Source organism: Hibiscus syriacus, unplaced genomic scaffold (genome assembly GCF_006381635.1).
Source record: "Hibiscus syriacus cultivar Baekdansim isolate YM2019G1 unplaced genomic scaffold, ASM638163v2 tig00111330_pilon, whole genome shotgun sequence".
Lineage (NCBI taxonomy): Eukaryota > Viridiplantae > Streptophyta > Magnoliopsida > Malvales > Malvaceae > Hibiscus > Hibiscus syriacus.
In genome coordinates this window covers 6,189,421-6,199,780 of record NW_024063059.1, presented here as the reverse complement: position 1 = coordinate 6,199,780, position 10,360 = coordinate 6,189,421, and the positions used below count along the sequence as shown (strand labels likewise).

Below are 10,360 nucleotides of genomic sequence, written 5' to 3'. Positions count from 1 at the left end.
ATTAAAGAAAATAGATAAACAACCGAAATCAGTGACTGAATCAAGAAAAAGAAGAAATAGTAACTAAATTAAAACATGCAGAAAATTAGAAATCAAAACTAAAAATAATGAAAATAAACTTCCATGACTATAATGTAAAAGGTACAAATTAAATGACCGTTTACGCGTTTTACCCATAATATTTGAAGGACCAAAGGGAGAGATTACCCTAAATTCCACCTTCACGTGGGATTATTCACAATAAAAATGAGTTATGCTATGGCAACATGGGTCCCTCATGAATTGCAATTTTTCAGGAGCCATGATACAGAAGCATGTATCTCTCCACTTCGCAAACGAAGTAGTGAACAAATTGAAGTTGCTCGTGTACCTGAACTTCATGACCGTATCTTTGGTGTAATACGCTTTCTTCTCCTTCATATCGAGCTCATGAAATCTTCGAACTCCATGTTTCATCTCTTCGAGAACGCTTAAAGGTATCCCATGGTTGACGACCTGAAAAAAAACCCATGTTTCCGATGCATGCCTGACGTCCTCGACAGTCTCGTTGTGCCGCAACGGGTTATCTCTGATCCCTTTTCGATCAATGACCAAAATTCTGAACTGGGTTTTCTCGGTAGTCGTCGGGCTGCTTGTTGAGATAGGCGTCGCGATGAACATACGAGGGACTTTGGTGATTCCGGCATCGAACAGACCTTTGACGCCGGCTTTTAAATCAGCGGATGCTTTCAATTCCTTTTGCCGGTCGTAGTTGGAATCTTCATTGATTTTAGTTTCGTCGGTTACCACCATTTTTCGCCTCTGTTTTGATGTAAATACGCGGTGGAGATTCTATGAGAGTATGGAATGAAGTTGTAGAGGAATTTGGTTATCAGTCGGGTGGATAGAAATCAACCACCTTGGCGATGAAGGCAGCAGTGATTACCGTATTTTAAATGATGATAATTAACCGCTTTCACCCACAACCTGGAGATTGGTAAAATGACGATGGACAACGACATGGGTGAAGTAAGAAAAGGAGAAGAAGATAGAGAGGGAAGTGGATTACAGGAGAGGAGAGCCCTTAGCTAGTACTCTGGTTTTGGATAAGCCAAGTAAATATGCCCCCTTTTTTCTCTCCTTTTTTGTGTCTTTTCTCTATGCATCCCCCTAAAAAGTAGAAAGAAAATGTAATTTAAAGAATGAAATTCTGGGATTTGTTTAAGTTAGTGGGGGTAGTGGTTGCACGATGGAAAAGGAATTTGTTGGGTTGAGTGGGTAGTTTGTTGGAATAATGGAGATAGTGAGGTTCAACATGGGACCTGAAAAAAGAAAAAAATTAATAATAATAATAAAAATAATAATCATAAATAAATAAATATTTTTTAAATCTCGGACAAAAATGAGTGTCTACAGCTGCCCCTCTTTGCACATTCTTGTGTTAACAAGAATAGGGAAAAGACGAAAAAAGACAATCAGTTTTTGTCCGGTCCTCTCAAATGTTATTAGGCTTCCTGGAATTGGGCCTTTGTCTTCTTCTCGGTTTAAAAAAATTGGCTTGAAAATTCTTTCAGAAAGTAGTTCCTCGCTGTCATCGAGCTGAATGAAATCGAACTCGTCAGTTTTGTTGATAGATATCCCTTCTCGCCTTGAGCTATGCTGTAAATTTGATATGCCTCTGAGCTGAATGTAATTGAACTCGAAGGTTTGGCGTTTCAAGAGAAACATTTTCAAAGATGTTTTTTTTGTTTCAAGAGAAATTGTCTCAAGGGAGGCAAAAATTTGTTTCAAGAGAAACATATTCAAAGTTTGGTGTTTCAAAAGAATCTGTCTCAAGAGAGACAAAACTTTGTTTCAAGGGAAACTGTCTCAAGAGAGACACAATTTGTTTCAAGAGAAACTGTCTCAAGAGAGACACAAACAAAATTTGTTTCATGAGAAACTGTCTCAAGAGAGACAAAACTTGGTTCCAAAAGAAACTGTCTCAATGGAGACGAAATTTGTTTAATGTAAAACATATTTAAATGTTTTGATTCAAGGGAAACTATCTCAAGAGAGAAAATTTGTTTCAAGGGAAACTGTCTCAAAAGAGATAAAATTTGTTTCAAGAGAAATTGTCTCAAGAGAGACAAAACTTTGTTTTGAGTAAATTAGTCTCAAGAGAGACGACCCCTTGTTTCGAGAGAATTAATCTCAAAGGCGATCAATAATCTGCTTGTTCTTGAAGATGAATGTTGCTGGTGGGTACGATTCTTTTCGTCGTGAAGTTGAAATCGTGGATGACCCATTTGTTGTGAAGTTGAGCCTTGAATTGGATATCCTTCGTCGTGAAGATGAAATCCAATCTAAAGATGAATGCTGCTTGTGTGCCCGATTCCCTTCGTTGTGAAGTTGAAACCGTTGATGGCCCATGACTTGAATATCCTTCGTCGTGAAGTTGAAATCCAAGCTTGTACTGTTTCGAGTCCAATATCCTTCGCCGTGAAGTTGAAATTGGCTCTGAATGAAACTGGGAAGCCCTTTCACCGTGAAGTTGAGCTTTGAATTGGATATCATTCTTCGTGAAGTTGAAATCCAATCTAGAGTTGGCACGATATCCTTTGTTGTGAATTTGAAATCGTGGTTGTGTGGGCACGATATCCTCTGTCGTGGAGTTGAAATCGTGGATCCGTGGGTATGATATCCTCCGTCGTGGAGTTCAAATCGTGGATGGCCCCTTCGTCGTGAAGTTGAGCCTTGACTTGAATATCCTTCGTCGTGAAGTTGAAATCCAAGTATTGAATGTTTTTTGGAGTTGGATATCCTTCGTCGTGAAGTTGAAATCCAATCTCGAGCAAATTGTGTCGCTTTGAGTCCAATATCTTTCGCTGTGAAGTTGAAATTGACTCTGAACGAGACTCGAAAAGTTATTTTGTCGTCAGACAGTTGCCCCTTCTCTGTGAGGTCGAGCAACCACCCTCAACTTTTGAATGTGCTTTTAAATCGAGTATCTTTCGTCTTGAAGTTGACACTTGACTTAAAAAGCAGCAAAAAATTATGTATGCTAAAAATGATAAATTTGATGTCTAAGATGCATGCAACATGAATTAATTCTTTTTTATCTCCTGGATGGAGCCTCATTCTTTGTCTGCTTGTTCCTGCATGTGGAGGAATGACCTTCAGAAGATCTGATAATTCGCATCAGGATGTTGAATCCCCAAATATGCCCCAATATTCGATATTGAATCTTCAAAGATGCCCCCATTGTTCCTCATTTCTTGCTTCAGCATTGATTCTAGGCATGAGTTTTGTGTCTGAGAGCCACTTGTCATTTACCAAGATCCACTCTAGAGAGATTATTTTGTTTAAAAAGATGTTTTTCTTTCTCTTTTATTTTCAAAGTTATGAAAATATAAATTAAAAGAGTTTCGAAAAATGTTTAATCAAAAGTTTTGAAAATATTGCCCCTTTCACGGTTTTACAATTGAGACGAATCATAAAACTAGAGTTCATTGGATATCAAAGAATTAATTACATTGTTAATCCTTCAATAAATTATAGCTATTTGACAAGTTCCAAGATCAAAGCTACTTTGGGAAATGGTTAAACAAGGAAAAAATCAGGTTATTGTGTTTGGTCAACGGTTTGACATTTTTGTTTATTTGATTCTCAATGGTTTCATGGGGTAGCTCACATGCTCCTTTACTGGAAGTATTCTCTGACTCCCAGCTTTCATGGTCACACTCAGATTGTGCGATGCCTTATCAAGGAATTTGTATATTCGAGCTACCTTTTTAGGTTTTCAACTCGAATCCTCCTTTGGTTTCAAGGCGTAATCAGAATCTACATCTTGAACCCCTTTGTTTTTTTCTCTATCATGCATTAAAGATTTTAGAAAACTTTTTACAAATAAAGGTTAATCCTGATGGGCGGTGTGAAATATGAAGATAGTCTCTTATGTTCAGAAATCCACGTATGATTTGAAGGGACTTTTAAGACACGTAACGTAGGCCATGGTTCATGGTTATGAAAGAAAATGATAAATAGGCCCAAACAAGTATTTCAGGGTATTGAACCAAAGATCAATTCATTCGGATGCCTTGAATTTTGTCTTGCTCAATTTGAATATGCTCATATGTGTTTCTCTTGATTTTCTCTGGATGCTACATGAACTTCGAGTGAAGTGATTCTGGAATGATTATGCTTGATCAATCTCATAATTTGAATCTCGATGTGTCATTTGAATCGAGAGAATCTTTTCATATGCGTCTTGTTTTTTTTCCTTTGTTTTTGCTTTTTGCTTTTTGCTTTTTTATTTTCTTTTTTTCTTTGTTTTTCTCTTTTTTCTTCTTCTCTTTTTGTTCTTGATTGGATCTTTGCACTTGGCATTTGGTTCACCTTTTGGTATCTCCTTGGATTGATGTCTTCACTCATGTGAGCAGATTTCTTCCACCTTGCCCCCAGTGTGGAGAGTGATCCTTGGTTAGGGTTGAATAAGAAAAAAATACTATAGGCTCAAAAGGGGACACAAGGGATATATATTTTCTCCTGCTGTGAAGCGATAAAAAAAGAAAGTCGTTCATCATTTCATACATGGAAGTCTTCACAGAAGAGGTATCCCCAGGGGGATAGATTTTTAGGATTAATTTTATTCACATGAAAACAGTGTAATTAATGCATGATAGAATTATTTAGAATGAATTCTTCTTTCTGCTTCTTGCTCTTAACATGTCTCAATGTTCAGGCTCCCTGCGAGATGCGCAAGCTGTGTCTTAGAAGAATGCTCATGTTCAAATGAACAACTCAATGCCTTTGGTTTTAATGGTATAAAAATGTTAATTTTGAGTCTAAAAAGACAATGGTGTGATTTTATTGACTCAAAGAAAGGTATGGGTATGACTCTTTGTGCATTGAAAAGATAAAGGCAATGTTCAAAAGTTTCAAAGGGTGGTAATATCAAAATATGGTCTTTTGGTAATGACCATTAGTTATTTTGGGTAAAGAATCAAGGTACTTTATTTTGGGGTTTTTAGACAGGATAAGATAGGTCTACTCTTGTCATATGTCAAAAATCTATAATTCTTGAAGAATTAAAATAATCCTCAATTCATTTAATATTCAAAGAACTAAAGATTAAAACTCGTTCAATTATTCCACCTTAAAAGGTAGCATAACTTCAGTCGTTTAAAAGATTAAGCAAACATGAAAGATAAAAAACGTGTTCAAACAAGACAATACTCCCCAATGTAAATGGTAGACGCAATGCCCCATTCTTTGATTGTCCAAGACCCTGAATCCATCAGGTTTTGAATCTTGCGCTTCAGTGTCATACAGTTCTCAGAGGAATGTCTAGTGCTTCCCACACAGCTTCAACATCGTAGATCTTAGGATATGGGGACTCTCCTGGCAGGTTGTCCTACAATTAGCTGATCAGACTCCCACTGCACCGATTTCAATTTTTTTCTTTAATTGTTAAAATATTGCTTCCATGTGGTTAAGAATACTTCATCGAATCCTCCATTAAGAAATTTCATGTTTATAAAAATGCTTAAAAATGAAATGTAGATGCAAAATGCATGAAATGTTCGAGGTATTGATCCGAAAACATGTTTGTTATTATAAATAATCTTTATTGGGACAAAAGTGTTCTATCTTTTAAGAGAAAAAAATATCAAAGGTATATTCTGATTAAAACTTCTAGACCCCGAACAGTTTCTAACAGATTGACTAGTCCTCTGCCTTTGTCTGTTCTCGGTTGAATACCCTGTCGAACCGCTCCGGCTTCTCTGGCTGAACCGTGTAAGTAACGAGTTGCTTTTTGTACTTGCCCTAAGAAGTCTTGAATGGCTGCATCTCTACTCTCTGCTGAGTCTGCCCTCAACGAAAGTGCCTTTTGAAACCTCCATTAAAGGGACTATATGAAGTTCATTTGCTTGTTTCTTGAACTCGTCAATAATAGCCTCCAATTTCAGCTATCGCTTTTCCATCTTGCTCTTGTTGTCTTTGAAGGGACTCTCCAGGTCAATAACCTTTTTCTCGTCTTGCCCCTGCAAGCTTTGCCAAACCATTTTCGAAAGGTGTACTTTTGATGTGCTTGGTGTAAATCCCGGTCCATTCTGAGTCATTCACAGTGCAATAGAGTGGTATACTCTTCGGTTGTGGGCACCACGTCTTTTTGATTGAACGTGACAGATAATTGCTTGGCAGAGTGTCTCAATTTTCCTTATGGGTCTTTTCTGACCATAGCCAGACCTCTGTGTTTTTTACCTTTTGTATTACAACCCCTTTGTCCATTAATGCAAATTATCTATGGTTAACAAACACGTTTTAGTGGACCAACACCTCTTTTAAATGATGCGAATGATGAAAACAAAATAAAAGAGGACAAAAGTAAAAAAGTTAGTGAGGTAAATCAAAATAATAATAAAATGAAAAATCCTACCCCACATGATATCTACCCCACATGCTTATTATTCCTACCCGGACATGATCTCTATCCCGCATGCTAATTTCAAACAAATCCTAACCGCATATTTGTCTAGTTCGCATGCTTTGAACAGAAAATAAAGTAGGAAATAATTCAAGCATTCTATGGTTGGAAATGAGGTTTTGGGGTGGGCCCTAATTTCCTGTAATCTCCCAGTTTATGTTCTAAAAAGGTACTCGAGTTCTCCTTGCTGGTGCCTCATTGGGCTTGCCAGACCCTTAGTCCTAAGCCCATTACAAGCTCATGTGGACTAAGTTAAACTCAAGAGGATACATTCCCTTATGCCCATACAGAGAATAAATTCACACGAAAGCATAAGGTATATGAATCCCGAAGGTTACTTGCTAGGCCCATATGGATAATAAATTCCCACGAAGGCGTTGCTTTCACCCCCACTTAAAAGGGTTTAGAGCTCGGGTATACAGCTTGAGATGAAAACTTTTCAAAAATATGAAATCATTGAAAAAAATGTCAGTACAACTATTTATTTGAAAAATAATCAAAGGTAAATAATCTGAATCAAATAAATACATTAAAATTAAAATTTACTATTTCGCATAAAAAGACAACCGAAAATTAATTTCAGCCTGACTCACTTACTTGTCCCCAGTGAAGTCGCCAAGCTGTCGGAATCGTCTTTCGGGTGGGCCAGGAATTGGGCTTCGACTTAGGAAATATAATTTGGAGTCGCCACCGATCATTTTAAAAACATTTAGGTGGATCAGACACCATCTTACCTGATATGCGTTTTACCAAAAATATAACGGATTCGGGAGTCGGTTACGGTCAAGGAAGGATTAACACCCTTGAACTGCCCTTTCGGTATTAATTAATTTGTCGGTTGTCTTAGTAGCGAAAATTTGAAATTTAAATTTAAAACATTCGACTCGAATTATTTACCTTTGATCACTTGGGATTTCTCTATAAAGTTAAAAATGTTAGATAAAAAGTAAGAATAAATATTTAAATAAATGAAAGAAACAAAACATAAGAATGAAATAATAATAATAATAATAATAATAATAATAAATCAAAAGAAGAAGAAAATTGTAAAAATGAATAAAATAATAATAAAAATAGTAAAATAAAAAAATAATAAAATAAAATAAATAAAGAAATAAAATAAAGGAAAAGATGAAATAAAACAAAACAAAAAACAAAAGTAAAAAATAGAAAAAAATATAATAAATAAATCAAAAAATAGTTAAAAATTTAAAGGACCTAATAGTAATTAAATCAAACACCAAAATGGCGATTAAAATAAAACACTTACAAATTTCACAGCCAAATTTGAACATTAAAGAAAATAGATAAACAACCGAAATCAGTGACTAAATCAAGAAAAAGAAGAAAATAGTGACTAAATTAAAACATGCAGAAAATTAGAAATCAAAACTAAAAATAATGAAAATAAACTTCCATGACTATAATGTAAAAGGTACAAATTAAATAACCATTTACGCGATTTACCCATAATATTTGAGGGACCAAAGGGAGAGTTTACCCTAAATTCCACCTTCACGTGGGATTATTCACAACAAAAATGAGTTATGCTATGACAACATGGGTCCCTCATGAAGTGTAATTTTTCAGGAGCCATGATACAGAAGCATGTATCTCTCCACTTCGCAAACGGAGCAGTGAACAAATTAAAATTGCTCGTGTACTTGAACTTCGTGACCGTATCTTTGGCGTAATACGCTTTCTTCTCCTCCACATCGAGCTCATGAAATCTTCAAACTCCATGTTTCATCTCTTTGAGAATGCTTAAAGGTATCCCATGGTTGACGACCTGGAAAAAAACCCATGTTTCTGATGCATGCCTGACGTCCTCGACAGTCTCGTTGTGCCGTAACGGGTTATCTCTGATCCCTTTTAGATCAATGACCGAAATTCTGAACCGTGTTTTCTCAGTAGTCGTCAAACAACTTGTTGAGTTCGGTGACGCGATGAACATACGAGGGACTTTGGTGATTCCAACATCGACCAGACCTTTGACGCCGACTTTTAAATCAGCGGATGCTTTCAATTCCTTTTGCCGGTCGTAGTTGGAATCTTCATTGATTTTAGTTTCTTCGGTTACCACCATTTTTCTTCTATGTTTTGATGTAAATATGCGGTGGAGATTCTGTGAGAGTATGGAATAAAGTTGTAAAAGAATTTGGTTATCAGTCGGGTGGATAGAAATCAACCACCTTGGCGATGAAGAAAACAATGATTGATGTATTTTAAATTATGATAATTAACCGCTTTCACCCACAACCTGGAGATTGGTAAAATGACGATGGACAACGACGTGGGTGAAGTAAGAAAATGAGAAGATAGAGAGGGAAGTGGATTACATGAGTGGAGAGCCCTTAGCTGGTACTCTGGTTTTGGATAAGCCAAGTAAATATGCCCCCTTTTTTCTCTCTCTTTTGTGTCTTTTCTCTGTGAACCCCCTAAAAAGTAGAAAGAAAATGTAATTTAAAGAATGAAATTCTGGGATTTGTTTTGAGTTAGTGGGGGTAGTGGTTGCACGATGGAAAAGGATTTTGTTGGGTTGAGTGGGTAGTTTGTTGGAATAATGGAGATAGTGGGGTTGAACATGGGACCTGAAAAAAGAAAAAAAATAATAAAAATATTAATAATAATCATAAATAAATAAATATTTTTTAAATCCCGAACAAAAATGAGTGTCTACAGCTGCCCCTCTTTGCACATTCTTGTGTTAACAAGAATAGGGAAAAGATGAAAAAAGAAAATCAGTTTTTGTCCAGTCCTCTCAAATGTGATTAGGCTTCCTAGAATTGGGCCTTTGTCTTCTTCTCAGTTTAAACAAATTGGCTTGAAAATTCTTTCAGAAAGTAGTTCCTCGCTGTCATCGAGCTGAATGAAATCGAACTCGTCAGCTTTGTTGATAGATATCCCCTCTCGCCTTGAGCTATGCTATAAATTTGATATGCCTCTGAGCTAAATGTAATTGAACTCGAAGGTTTGGTGTTTCAAGAGAAACATTTTCAAAGATATTTTTTGTGTTTCAAGAGAAATTGTCTCAAGGGAGGCAAAATTTTGTTTCAAGAGAAACATATTCAAAGTTTGGTGTTTCAAAAGAATCTGTCTCAAGAGAGACAAAACTTTGTTTCAAGGGAAACTGTCTCAAGAGAGACAAAATTTGTTTCAAGAGAAACTGTCTCAAGAGAGACAAAAATTAGTTCCAAAAGAAATTGTCTCAAGGGAGACGAAATTTGTTTCAAGGAAAACATATTCAAAGATTTTGTTTCAAGGGAAATTGTCTCAAAGAGACAAAATTTGTTTTAAGGGAAACTGTCTCAAAAGAGACAAAATTTGTTTCAAGAGAAACTGTCTCAAGAGAGACAAAGACAAAATTTGTTTCATGAGAAACTATCTCAAGAGAGACAAAACTTAGTTCCAAAAGAAACTGTCTTAATGGAGACGAAATTTGTTTAATGTAAAACATATTCAAAGGTTTTGTTTCAAGGGAAACTATCTCAAGAGAGACAAAATTTGTTTCAAGGGAAACTGTCTCAAAAGAGATAAAATTTGTTTCAAGAGAAACTGTCTCAAGAGAGACAAAAGTTTGTTTTGAGTAAATTAATCTCAAAGGCGATCAATAATATGCTTATTCCTTAAGATGAATATTGCTGGTGGGTACGATTCTTTTCGTCGTGAAGTTGAAATCGTGGATGACCCCTTTGTTGTGAAGTTGAGCCTTGAATTGGATATCCTTTGTCGTGAAGTTGAAATCCAATCTAAAGATGAATGCTGCTTGTGTGCCCGATTCCCTTCGTCGTGAAGTTGAAACCATTGATGGCCCATTCGTCGTGAAGTTGAGCCTTGACTTGAATATCTTTCGTCGTGAAGTTGAAATCCAAGCTTGTACTGTTTCGAGTCCAATATGCTTCGCCATGAAGT

At 36.2% G+C, this 10,360-nt stretch overlaps 2 protein-coding genes across 2 annotated transcripts; both read right to left on the bottom strand.

Moving 5' to 3' along the window:
* Window positions 1–28: 28 nt before the first annotated feature.
* On the bottom strand, window positions 29–792 carry LOC120158751 (1-aminocyclopropane-1-carboxylate oxidase homolog). The gene is made up of 2 exons (XM_039169525.1): window positions 371–792; window positions 29–35 (listed from the first exon to the last, which is right to left on the bottom strand). Exons 1-2 carry the CDS (start codon window positions 790–792, stop codon window positions 29–31), a joined length of 429 nt encoding a protein of 142 aa, XP_039025456.1.
* Window positions 793–8,180: 7,388 nt separating this feature from the next.
* Window positions 8,181–8,534, bottom strand: LOC120158750 (1-aminocyclopropane-1-carboxylate oxidase homolog). Its single transcript, XM_039169524.1, has one exon. It carries the CDS (start codon window positions 8,532–8,534, stop codon window positions 8,181–8,183), a length of 354 nt encoding a protein of 117 aa, XP_039025455.1.
* Window positions 8,535–10,360: the final 1,826 nt, after the last annotated feature.